The 13,841-nt window shown below is 40.6% G+C and overlaps 1 protein-coding gene across 2 annotated transcripts; it reads right to left on the reverse strand.

Annotated features, from left to right (window-relative positions):
• Positions 1-8,471: 8,471 nt before the first annotated feature.
• PRSS37 (protease, serine, 37) lies at positions 8,472-12,914 on the reverse strand. 2 transcript variants are annotated; one of them, XM_011941315.1, is made up of 5 exons: positions 12,509-12,914; positions 10,707-10,848; positions 10,047-10,297; positions 9,290-9,426; positions 8,472-8,729 (listed from the first exon to the last, which is right to left on the reverse strand). In XM_011941315.1, the coding sequence occupies exons 1-5, from the start codon at positions 12,540-12,542 to the stop codon at positions 8,589-8,591; spliced, it is 705 nt and encodes a 234-aa protein (XP_011796705.1). In that variant the 5' UTR covers positions 12,543-12,914; the 3' UTR covers positions 8,472-8,588. The 2 variants fall into 2 exon arrangements, with proteins under 2 accessions (XP_011796705.1, XP_011796704.1); XM_011941314.1 differs by having other exon boundaries at positions 8,479-8,729; positions 10,044-10,297.
• Positions 12,915-13,841: the final 927 nt, after the last annotated feature.

A 13,841-nucleotide genomic window follows, 5' to 3' on the forward strand; every position in this document is an offset into this window, starting at 1 on the left:
AGACACAGTCTTTCCCACCCTTCCCTCCTCTTTCCAAAGGCAGGGGAGCCTCACCTTCTGACCATGACAGGACCACAGGGAGTACTGCCAGGCTAACACTGATGTTTCCTCAAGGTTCAGGAGCTCTTCAGTCAGCTTGCGGTGAATGTTGCCTGGCCTGGTACTCACTTTTCAGGGCAGTGGGCTCCACTCTGACCCAGGGCAGGTCCAGAAATGCTGCTCAAGAGCCAAGGCCTTGAATCAGGGTCCTTCAAAAGCTCACTTGGTGCTCTACCTCCTCATGGCAGACCTGGTACCTATGGTGCAATATAGAATCCTCTATATTTTTCCCTTCACTTTTCTTGAGCAGGAGTCTCTCCCTGTAGCCACCACAGCTAGGAATGTTCTAAGTTTCACCTGAAGCCAGCAAGTCTCAGAGTCTCATGCAAGGCCCATGATATACTATCTGGGTATTACTGCTAGTTATCCAGGGCCCAAGGGCTCTTCAGTTAGCAGGTACAAATCCTGGCAGGTCTGGGTCCTTCTCAAGGCAGTGGGTTCCATTCTGCCCCATGCTGTGTCTAGACATGCTGGGAGCTAGGGCCAGGAAAGTGGGCCTCATAACTGACTGGTGCCCTATCCTGTGGTGGCTGAGCTGGTATCCAAGATGCAAGACAATGTCCTCCCCACTCTTCTCTCTCCTCTCAAGTGGAAGTAAGGGGTCTCTTTTGGAACCATAAGCTGTGAAGCCTGGGGTTAGGGGAAGGCTGATACCAGCACTTCCGTAGCTGCCCCAGCTGATGATGTCCCCTCAATCCACTGGCTCTGAGCCTCCTTCATCACTAGGACTCACCTAGGAGTTGTATCCCTCGTTGCCTAGACTGCCTTCCAAGTTTATTTAGATCCCCATGGCACTCCAGCCTGAGGTTGCAAGGCTTGCTGGAGCTCAAGCTCTGACCACTGGAATTGGCAATTCCCCTCTGGCTAGGGCTGGTTTAAATACTCCCTCTGTGGGTGGGCATCAGCTGAGTTTGGTTGTTTTGATTTCTGCTATAACAGGGTAACACTGAGTTCAATGCAGTGTGTCATAGTTGATACACTCACCCTCTACCAAGTATACAGATTCTCTCTCTGAGCTCCATAGCCATCACCAGGGGATGGGGGAGGTATGCATCAGTGACTCAAGACTGTTTTTCCTACCTCTTTATTACCTCTTTCAGCAATATGAAATGAAAACCAGGTACTGTGAATGCTCACCTGATTTTCTGTTCTTATAAAGGTGCTTTTCTTGTGTGTGTAAATAGTTGTTAAATTGGTGTGGTTGTTAGCAGAAAGATCAGTGGAGCTTTCAATTCTACCATCTTGCTTGACCCGGCCTTCTCAACCAAGAGATACAATTCAGAAGTGTCAAATGTTTCCCCAAAGTGGCCACTGAAATTCCAAGTTGTTCTTAATAAAATTATGCTATTTAGAAGGTTAAGTTCATGAAATAAGATTATACTGTGAGCACATATAATAAACCAGAGTCTGTCAGGAGGTGACATATATTTATTTTAGACAGATCCATGAGGATTAGGTCTATGATCAGTTGGATGTGCCCGCTTATGAAACTATTTTCAGCTCTCCAATATAGTTAATTAAAGCTAAGTGTTTTTTTGAGAGAGGGTCTCACTCTCTCACCCAGGCTGGAGTGCAGTGGTGCAATCTTGGCTCACTGAAACTTCTGGGCTCAAGTGATCCTCCCACTTTAACCTCCCAAGCAGCTGGGACTATAGGTGTGTGCCACTATGCCCAGCTAGTTTTTGTATTTTTTTTTTTAAGAGATGGAGTTTCAAAAAAAAAAAAAAAAAAGAGATAGAGTTTCACCATGTTGCCCAGGCTGGTCTCAAACTCCTGGACTCAAGTGATCCAACTACCTCTGCCTCCCCAAGTGCTGGGATTACAGGCGATCCATCCTGCCTGGCAAGTTAAGAGTTCTTAAGGAAGAGGGAAGGAAAAAGATCTGAAAGGAGAAATGAGGCAAATGAGCGTATCTCGGATAATTGACCAGTTCATACTTTATTCACTATTTTGTTCTATTGATTTATGAAACAGATTCTCATACTTGTGCCATAGGAGTTTAATTATTGAGCTATAGAGTACACTTTATTGTTTGGGAGGACAGGACAAACCACCTCCACTACTTATTCTTCATTATTAGTGTTTTGGCTCTTCTCATAAATTCATTTTCTTGAATTGCTTTGTTAAAGAAAATTTATTGTGATTCTGCTTAGAATGTCATAAAATTGATTGTTAAATTAGAGATTGGGGTACCAGTAATGTTGTGATACTAAGTTTTCTCATCTAGGAGCATGGTAAATGCTTTCAATGTGGGTGATAAAAGAAATAATGATTCAAGTATTTTTTTATTCCACTCAAGAAAATTTTGTGCTTTTCTTTAGAGAGGCAGAGAAAATTTTCCATATGTTTATAGTTTTAGTTAATGTTATTATTAAAATATTTTCCTTATATTTTAAAAGTAATTATTATGGCCTATCAGAACATATTCTTTATAGATAACATATAATCAATAAAATCAATTGGGATTTCCAATCAAGAGACTTGGCAGTTCCATTTTATGCAAAATAATGATTGTTATGTTTTGTGCTTTTTTCGTGTGTATTTTTTCTTCTCTATTGCGTTGGATAGAATTTTCAGGGCAGTACAACTTATAAAGATCATAGAAGCCATCCTTATGTCTTATGTCTAGCATTTCACAGTTGGAATGGATATAGCTAAAATGTGGTGCAACTGGAGTTTAAGCCCCTTATACATCAAAAGCCTATGCTCTTTCCTTTTTGCTGTAATAACTTGCTGTTACTGAGCATAGATAATGGAATTATTTTATTTATATATATATTTTTTTTCTTTCTTAATGTAATAAAATTTTTTTTTATTATTATACTTTAAGTTCTAGGGTACATGTGCATAACGTGCAGGTTTGTTACATATGTATACTTGTGCCATGCTGGTGTGCTGCACCCATCAACTCGCCAGCACCCATCAACTCGTCATTTACATCAGGTATAACTCCCAGTGCAATCCCTCCTCCCTCCCCCCTCCCCATAATAGGCCCCGGTGTTTGATGTTCCCCTTCCCGAGTCCAAGTGATCTCATTGTTCAGTTCCCACCTATGAGTGAGAACATGCGGTGTTTGGTTTTCTGTTCTTGCGATAGTTTGCTGAGAGTGATGGTTTCCAGCTGCATCCATGTCCCTGCAAAGGACACAAACTCTTCCTTTTTTATGGCTGCATAGTATTCCATGGTGTATATGTGTCACATTTTCTTAATCCAGTCTGTCACTGATGGACATTTGGGTTGATTCCAAGTCTTTGCTATTGTGAATAGTGCCGCAGTAAACATACGTGTGCATGTGTCTTTATAGCAGCATGATTTATAATCCTTTGGGTATATACCCAGTAATGGGATGGCTGGGTCATGTGGTACTTCTAGTTCTAGATCCTTGAGGAATCGCCATACTGTTTTCCATAATGGTTGAACTGGTTTACAATCCCACCAACAGTGTAAAAGTGTTCCTATTTCTCCACATTCTCTCCAGCACCTGTTGTTTCCTGACTTTTTTATGATTGCCATTCTAACTGGTGTGAGATGGTATCTCATTGTGGTTTTCATTTGCATTTCTCTGATGGCCAGTGATGATGAGCATTTTTTCATGTATCTGTTGGCTGTATGCATGTCTTCTTTTGAGAAATGTCTGTATTTTATTTATATTTTTAAATTTAAGTGATCCTAATTCTTTTAATTACAGGCACTAATAAAACTTTGCCTTTTAACTCTAGCATTTCTATATTCTTTTTTTAATTACATAATTAATACCTGGAGAATGAATTTTATAACTAGCATTGTGGTTATAAGGCAAACATTATGGAATTTTCTGTCTTCAGTTTAAAAAAATGGTGACTTATTTTGTCTTCTCTAATACATTCTTATTTCTTTCTATTTCATTGCTTCATAGTTACCCCCAAAACTTAGTAACTTAAAACAGTAATTTATTATTTTTCATGTTTATGTAGGTTGACTAAGTTCAACTATGTGGTTTTTGTCAGAGACACTCATGCAATTGAAGTTAGATGTTGGCTCCACTGGAGTGGACGGTTCACTCACGTGCTGGGCAGTTGATGCTTACTGTTGGCTGGGAGCTCAACTTCAGAGCCTATATTGGCTTCCTTATGTGGCTTGAACTTCTCATAGTACTTTAGCTGGCTACTAAAACGGAGTGTTCCAAAAGTGAACATTCCAAGAGGCAACAGGGGAATCTGCCAGGCAGGCCACTTAAGTACTATCCATGGAACTGGCACGGAATCCCTTTTGCAGTGTTTTACTGACCAAATAAATTTCAGGGTCCACCTAGAATCAAAGCACTAGAGCTGTGTTTCTCAAGCAGGGACAACGTTGTTCCTCATTTTTTATTGTCATGACTGAGAAGCAAGCTGTGCTACTGTTATCTAGTGGTAGAGATCAGGAATCCTGCTACACATCCTATGGTGCACAGTACAGCCCTCCACAGCAAAGAATTATCTTGTCCAAAATGTTAATAATGCCAAGACTGAGAACCCAGATTAGAGAGAGAGATTCCACTCTTGCTGTGGGAATGGCAAGATCACATTGCAGGAGAGCTTGTGGAATGGGAGGTGTTGTTGTGGCTATTGGTGGAAAATATAATCTACTACACATCTTTTCCTCCCTTTCATGTTTTCCATCCTCTTCATGTTTTATTTTTAATTTTTATTTTTTAAAATAATTTCAACTTTTATTTTAGATTCAGGGATTCATGTGCAAGTTTGTTACCTGAGTATATGGTGTGATGCTGAGGTTTGGGTGTGATTGATATCATCATTCCGATACTGAACATAGTACTCAATAGTTAGAGACAGAGTCTTGCTTTGTCGCTTAGGCTGGAGTGCAGTGGCATGATCTTGGCTCACTGCAAGCTCCGCCTCCCGGGTTCACACCATTCTCCTGCCTCAGCCTCCCAAGTAGCTGGGACTACAGGCACCCGCCACCATGCCCAACTACTTTTTGTGTGTGTGTAGTTTTAGTAGAGATGGGGTTTCACTGTGTTAGCCAGGATGGTCTCGATCTCCTGACCTCGTGATTCGTCTGCCTCCGCCTCCCAAAGTGCTGGGATTACAGGCATGAGCCACCGCACCTGGCCAATAGTTCATTTTTTAACCTTTGCCCCCTTCCACGCTACCTCCTCTAGTAATCTCCAGTGTGTGTTGTTGCCATCCATATGTCCATGAGTACCCAGTGCTTAGCACCCTCTTGTAAGTCAGAACATGCAGTATTTTATTTTCTGTTTCTGCATTAGTTTGCTTAGGATTATGGCATTCAGCTGCATCCCTGTTGCTGTAAAGGATATGACTTTATTCTTTTTTATGGTTGCATAGCAGTCCATGGTGAATACGTACCACATTTTCTTTATCCAATCCACCATTAGTGGACACCAAGATTGATTCCATGTCTTTGCCATTGTGAATACTGCTGTGATGAATATATAAGTGAATGGGTCTTTTTGGTAGAAAAATTTGTATTCTTTTGGATACATACCCAGTAATCGAGTTGCTTGGTTGAATGGTAGCTCTGTTTTCAGTTCTTTGAGAAATCTCCAAAATGCTTTATACAGTGGCTAAACTAATTACATTCCCACCAACAGTGTATAAGTGTACCCTTTTTTCCACAGCCTCACCAGTATGTCACTTGACTTTTTAATAATTGCCATTCTAACTTCATTTTATTGCTTTGTCTTGGTTTCCCCAAGTGCTGATCTAAAGCTCAGGTTCTACAACAAGCATTTATTTAATCTGGAGGACTCCCATACACTCCACATCTCTGAGATGATGCACAGTCTAATGTAGGCCCTTATGCCAGTCTTGTGGTTTGGGAATCTAGGCAGGGCATTGCCATAGGAATATGTGTTTCATTACACTCAATTGGTTTTTTTTTTTTTGGTCTTTCCAAGGGTGCTGTGTTGTTTATACCAGCTACCTCTGTGTTAGCTCCAGAGCTAAAAATGTGTCTTGGCACTTTCCTTATTCCTTGAGAACTTTTTTTTTTTTCATTTTTGAGTTGTGTCTTTGCTTTTACCAGTGCTTCTGTAGACTAGAATCCACCCTTGGGTCCGTGACTCTGTGAATAGATCTTTCTTCATTGCCACCAGACCCTCACATAAATTGGTTGGATAGAGATCCAGAGCTCTTTCCTGCAAATTCCCTTCGTATCTTCCCTTTATTTCATGGGAATTATTTTCCAGTGATAGCCTGCTCCTATGTTCTCTGTTTGCTGAACCTCTTCCTGTGACTTAGTTCCAAGACCCTTCAAGATTGCCTAATACAGATTTAGGGATCTCCCTAGTTTGGGGCTGATGCTCTAATCTCACTGTTTATGTAAGTATTTGATCCCCTGGATTAATATCATGGGGGATTTTATCTAGCAATTCCCAGTGTTTCTCTATAATTATAATTTTACTCAAATTTGCCACCCTGTTTTTAATAAAGCTCTGAAAATTCCAGTTTTTCAGACTTACAAGATAATATTTATCTTAATCAAGAATATTCTGTTTGCTTTCTCACTGGGAACTAACCAGTTTACACATCTTCTGTCTTTAACACTGCGGTACTGAGCATCCTCTCCTCACTTAGAGTACTGAACAGTCATGAAGATGGCCACTTGAGTTTTTTCTGCCTACTCATTAGGAGCCAGTGATGTGGTCTGAATTTATGTCCCCACCCAAATCTCATGTTGAGCTGTAATCCCCTGCTGGAGGAGGGTGTGGTGGGAAGTGATTTGATCATGGGGGCAGATTTCCCTCTTGCTGTTCTTGTGGTAGTGAATTCTCATGAGATCTGTTTGTTTAAAAGTGCGTAGCGCCTCCCTCTGCTATCTCTTCCTGCTTCCCTAGTAACATAAGACGTGCCTGCTTCCCCTTTTCCTTCCACCATGATCATGCATTTCCCAAGGCCTCCCCAGCCATGCTTCCTGTACAGCCTACAGAACTATGAGTCAATTAAACCTCTTTTCTTTATAAATGACCCAGTCTCAGGTAGTTCTTTACAGCAATGCAAGAACTGACTCATACAGTCAGATATGCATGGATATTTGATTCCATATTCTCTGAATTGTTTCCCTTCTTAGACATAGTTCATCCTTCCTTCTGTTGTTTAGACACCATTTGAGTCAATTGTATCCTAATAATATTTTGTCAATACTTAACTATAAATATTACTTTACTGTTGCATAATTTATTTATAAAACTTGATTAGAAACCACATTTTAAAAATTTCTATTGAAAATTCGTCTTTTCTGAACATTAAGCAAGACAGCTATATTTTAAACATTAAATGTTACTTTTCCTAAAGATTGAAGAAACAAAAACCCAAAGGCAGACCCTAGATTTTTTTTTTCTGATGTTTTCTGAGTAGTAAGGGTTTTTGAATCCTCTCTATAACAAAAGAAGCAAAAAGATAATATTTATATGACTAGAAGCCTAGCGGTGAGCTGCCTGAAACTGCGTGATTTCTGTTTTCTAAATAGAGAAATACTTTTTCTCCGTAGTTGCCTTTTTATCTGCAATGGCTTTCTTTCATTTTTTGGAAGAAACAATTTTCAGATTTTTCCACTTATCACTTCCTAAAGGCCTCACCTCCAAATACCATCACTTTGTGGTTTAGGTTTCAACTTATGAATTTTGGGGGAACACAAACACTCAGTCTGTAGTAGTGCTTTACCAATTTCTCAAGCATAGGACTAACTATTTTAGGACCATGGTCTGTGGCTAAGCCCAATTTCTGCCCTTCACCTCATCTCAGCCATCTCTGCCTTTCAAACTCTGCTACTGCCTATATCTTCTTTGGATTTATATGACATCTTCACCTTTCACTAGAGCTGCCAAACTCCCTTGTGGACTTGATTTGTGATTGTTGCCTTGTTCTGAAGTTTTGTTTTTTACTTTCTACTCTTCCACTAACTCACTGTCTCTGAACATACTGCAATCTATGTAGCACTGATATGAGGTATGACTTTTCTTAGGAGAGCTTATCCCAGTACCCAAGATCTTAGCCACAAGTGAGAGCTTCAAGTCCTTTGAGTGGAAAGAGAGGGAGACAAATGAATAGGAGCCAGAATCTTTTGTGATGCTGTAGACTCCCATATAACACTGAGGCTAATAGCAAAGGGTTTAGAATCTGACAATTTTGGGTTCCATTTCAGGCTCTGATATCCACCAGCTATGGGCAATGTTAAATAACCTCTTTTAGCCTGCATTTTCTCATTTGTAAAGTTGGAACAAAAGATAACCTCAAAGGTTTGTTATGAGCATTAAATGAGATGATGAATATAATCCAGGACAGTGTAGTAAATGCTCATTTCATGATTTGATCTTAGTTCTTCACATCCTTGTAGGATACAGAGACACACACAAGAAAACATTGGCTACTGGTATGCTACATTCCCAAATTTTCATTTGGAGATTTTATTTTCAATTGAGGGAAAATTATCTGCTTGTATAGTCCATGGCAGGGCCAGTGGAATGCAGAGGGAGAAGTAGGCTCTCACTTGTCCTTAGCAGTGTTCTCAATCCAGGATACATATTTGTAAACATTGGTGTAGATGCCGACGTCCCCTCCCATGAAGTGCCCAACCTCGATCCCCTGGAGCTTGTCTTTGCAGATGACAGTAGCAACGGCCACCTCCTACCAGAGATCGTGCAGAGAGAGAGAGAGAGAGAGAGAGTCAGATCTCACAGGAATCCTAGTGTCCCACTTGGGTGAGCCCTGTCTGCAGGCGTATACTGGACTCATGAAAAGAGGATTGAATCAGGGGACAGGAAGCTTGAGCCTTTTTCTCACTTTGCTGTAATTAGCTTTGTGTGACCTTGAGAAAGTCAGAGGACAGTCTCTCTAGAAATCACATGTAAAATGGGTCAGACTCCATTTTTTGAACTGGTGAAGGCATTTTCTGTTTGTGAAAACTCTGATTTCTTTTAAAAGAAATGCCTGTTTTCACAATTTTACTTGTAGTTCTAAGAATGAATACCTAGCAAATGGTGTGTTTAACTGGAAGTACTTTATAATGTCCTTTAATAAATACAATTTAAGGGGAGCCCATTACTGAAGAAACAATGCTGGCTTCACAGCAGCCTTATCAAATTCTCAAGAAATTATTTAGACATCTAAAAAAGTTTTTACATCAAGGTAAATAGTTAACTGGGCATATGCAAGTAAATGAAAGCTGAATACAGAGAAAAGATTACCCCAAAAATTCGGCTGAATACTTTCACAAATTTCACACATAAGGAATTCCTGTGGCTTTTTCCTTGTTCTGTTTTCTGGCATTCTTTATCAGACATCACAGGGGCCTCCAGGTTCTGCCGCAAGTCAGGGTGTCGGCCTGAGAGAGATAGGGATAAAATAAAACATCCTGTTGACAATTGTTATTTAGTCCTTCTAACCACCAGCCTATATTTCAACTGGTATCTTTTTGTGTGTGTTTAAAGAAAATAAGGAATGCGAAAAAGGGGAGAAATCATCAAGAGCATGGTTATGAGCTAATCTTGAGGATTTTGAAAAAGGCTTTATGTCTCTTTAAGGTAGAGTTTAATTTTAATTGGTGGCCTGCGTCAGTTCTCAGAGGGGTCCTTTATATGTGAAATGGCATGTATGAGAAGTAGGATCACACCTTCTTCATGTGAATTGTGCCTCTGCCAATCAGGAATGGCTGGGCCTCTGTGCAGAGTCAGATGGCCTGGTGGCTCCAGCTGCCAAAGCCCTGCAGAGGCAGTGGGGCATTAGACACCCTGGGAAAGGAGGAGTTTTGTTTCTCTGGCATTCTTTATCAGACATCACAAGGGGCCTCCAGGTTCTGCCGCAAGTCAGGGTGGCACCACTCAGGTAGCATCTCCATTGGGTTTCCTTTCATTCTCCTTTCCTCCTCTCAGCTATGAGGATATGGATATTCCTCTTAAAGGGCAACTGATGACCCTGATTTGCTGTGGAAGGCACACTTACCACTGTTTTCTTGGCTCCAGTCCAAACCTGAGAGTACACAGACAGTGCCTGGCCGGACATTGGTGGTAGCAAGGGGAAGGGGCTGGACTTTGGGATTGAGCATGGCAGGCTTAGCCAGCTTGATGAGCATGAGGTCATCCTGTGGGGCGCTATCACTGTAGTTCCAATAGCGGACGATCTGAATGGGGTTAATTGTCTGTTCAGTACCATCTCTGACTCTACTCTTGAAATTTCCCAGCATCACTTTCAGATTTCTGGAGGGAGAGGAGTTGGAAGTAATCATCATCATCATCATCATCATCATCATCATCATTGCTAAGATGATGTTACAAAGTGCCAGGAATTGTACTAAGTGCTTTTTTCTGGATTATCTCATTTAACTCACAACAAGTCTATGCAGTGGATTCTATTTTTATCCCCATTTAGTGCATGAATTAATGGGGCACATAGGAGTAATTCACTCAGGGTGACATAGTAAGTAGTGGAGCCCTTCACTACATTTTAATGTCATGTTCTTTAATGTAGTGCCCCCTGGTTGTGACAACCAAAACTATCTTCAGACATTGCCAAGTGTACCCTGGGGAGAAGTCACCCTTATTTGAGAACCACTGATCTAGAATGAACAGTAGCTGATTTGAGGCTGGGGATGCCCAAATACTCAACGGTAAATAGCAGTGAGCTGGGGCCAGCACCCAGCTGGGTTTGATGAGGACGCCCACACAGGGGTTGAAGTGAGACTTCAGGTATACCAAATAGGGAGCAGGGTCTTCTTTCTGAACAGATGAGTCAGCAAATAAAAATGTCCCTGAGAAAATAATGAACATTCTTAGTATATAAATATTACAAAAATAAGGTAACAGTCTCCTACTTGAAAAGGAATCTGGATGACTCTTAAACAGTTACCATTGGCCAGGAAAAGTTAACATATTTGACATATTTTTCTAATAAAAATGTAAATTAAAATGATATGCCATTTTATCTCATATTTATAATAATTTTGTTTAATATTGATAATATTCAATCTGAGTATAATGAGACTCTCATCACTGCTAGTAAATTGATTCCATCTTCTTGAAAAGCAATTTAGAAATAGGCATCAAGAATCATAAATTGTTTATAACCTGTGACCTAATCATTCCAACCCCAAGAATCCGTTCTAAAGAAAAAAATCAGTATAGACAAGGTTTACAAACAAGTTTGCTCATATTAGCACTATTTATAATAGCTGAACATTGGAAACATAAACACCTGACATAGTAGTGTTGGACATTGAAATGAAGCACATGAAAAAGTGGAACATCATATGTAATAAAAGTTAAACTATATAGAATATTAAACAGCGAGATAAATATTAATAATGCTTATTTAAGATAAAAAGAACAAGAAAATTGTGGATATAATCTATTTGTCTCAAACATAAATGAAAAACCATGTAAATGAAAAAAATATATAGAGTCTGAGAGTAAACTCGAAGTGTTAGCATGTGTTGACTAAGAGGTGGGATTATGAATAATGCTTAGTTTTCTACTTTAAAAATGTCTAAATTTTGTAATATGAATGTATATTGTTTTTATAAATGAATTATTTAAAACATACCCTAGAGAATAAAGGGAAATAAGGCTGATTCTAGTACCAGAAATAAAGTATTGTTCTTGTCTTATCTTCTCTTGGTACTCCTGTTAATCTTCCCCAAGCCTAGGCCTGTACCTCACCACACCCTTCTGTGTGATCACACAGTTAGAAACCCCAAAGAGAAAAGGGTAGACTATCAACAAGGGCAAGAGACATTGAGCTCTCTCTAGCAGGCACTATTCTAAGTGCTTTACATAGATTTCATTAATCTTCACAATAATTCTATAATATAGGTAGTCATACCCCCATTTTGAAGAAATTGAAGCACAGAAGAATTAATTAACTTGGCTAATCTCACACAGCTAATGTGTGATACAACCTAGACAGTCAGACAGTGGTGGGAAATGCCTCACCTCCAAATTCAGTCATCAGAAGAACCCCACGTGCGGCAGGGACTACAGAAGGCAGGGCCCTAGTATTTGATCTTTTGTTTCCACCTTCTCTGTTTCCTGCATTCTGCGTCTTCAAAGTTTTAGAAACAGATAAATATCAGAGGTCAAAATGAGTTCTGTGTCCTTGTGACCACACTGGGACTTAGCCAGATGGTGATGAGGCTTACCTTTTTCAATAATTAGGGTCAGTGGGAAGACAATCACTATTAAGCCTTCTCCGGGGCACATGTGTGCCTTAACCCACCCTATAGCTTACCACTAGAGAAGTGGGCTCAGCCTATCTGGAGAGCCTTTGGATGGAGTCTAAGAGGCAGGACCCCTAATTCTGCCGATGACACTATTTTTGACTCTTTTTCTGCACCCTTTGCAATCCTGCCTCTGTCTCACCCCATCCGTTAACCTATGCCTTACAGGACAGAGTACAAGGTCTGGAGTACATACCAGTGAGGACACCCAAATAGAAGATAAATTTCATGGTGATCCAGCTCTTCCCCCTGTGAGATGTAGAAGAAAATCAGCAGAGTGTGGAGCGGTTGCTTCGTTGTCTCCTCAGGAACACCTGATAGACCCAGTGGCTATGGTTAGGTACCGGGACACTCTATGGCACTGGAAAGCAGCTATGGGCATAAACAGGGGAGGGAGATGGCTTCAGAGAGAGAGATGAAAGCCCTTCTGTTCCAGGGAAGGTGGAGGACTGTGCCTCTGTTGGTGAATTTCAGGGAAGGAAACTCCTGGATTCAGCTCCTTCTATCTGCTGCCCCTAAAAGCACATCTGTTTGAGGGTAGTTCAGTTGTCTGTGGAAATGGCAGCTCTAGGCTCAGGACTTATCTTCCCCACAGAGTTTCTGAGACCAGGGCTGTGAGGGACAATATTCTTTACCTTAGCTCACGGAGAAAGTGTCCTGAGGTTTGCTCTGAACCTCCTAATAGTTACTTATACTCTCCCCAGCCCCTCCCATCTTTGTTACACTAGCTTCATATGTCCCTTTGATCACTATTTCATCACTCAGTCATCATCACTAAGTTGGTATTTGTTGTCCTGACCAACAGCATTGAGCCAAGAAAATATGGAAATGAAAAGCATTCATAGAAGTTATCTTGATAGTTGGGGGATTGTTTACAGTCTAGATGACATTAGGCCTGGTGACAATTCAGAAGGCAGTACCTCTAATACTTAAAGATTTAGATTAATAATAGGCTACCAAAGTCATCCTTGGATAACTGGGAGCACAGTCTAACAAGAAAAAGAGTGGTAACACTAATAGCTGATATCCTCTAAGCATTTACTGAATCCTAGACACTGAGCTAACATCTTTATGGACTTGTTAGTAAAGATTTTATATCAGATTAGTCTGAGATGTAAAATTCATTACACTTTGTATCACTCTAACCCTTTAAAGTTTCTTAAACCCATAATCTCATTCCAAATGTCACAACAACCTTAGAAAGAAGAGATAGGGCTGGGCCTGGTATCATTATTTCTGGTGTGTGGGTGGCAGAACTGAAGCAGAGAGAATCTAAGTAATATTCCCAAAGTCACATGTGGCAGATGATGAGAAGTAGGCCTTGTTACTGGTGTAGGGTTGCAGGTCCCCCACCAGGTTACTTAAGGGTGTATGGCCACTGCTTGAAACTTAATGGCCAAGTAGTGAGTCAAGGCCATGGTGCCTAGTCAAGTAGCAGGTGTCCTTGATGGCCAAGTGGTGAGTCAAGGCCATGGTGCCCAGCCAAGGAGCAGGTGTCCTTGAGTACCCAAACATCCCAGAGAATATCT

The sequence above is a fragment of the Colobus angolensis genome, unplaced genomic scaffold (assembly GCF_000951035.1).
Source record: "Colobus angolensis palliatus isolate OR3802 unplaced genomic scaffold, Cang.pa_1.0 Scaffold2, whole genome shotgun sequence".
Lineage (NCBI taxonomy): Eukaryota > Metazoa > Chordata > Mammalia > Primates > Cercopithecidae > Colobus > Colobus angolensis.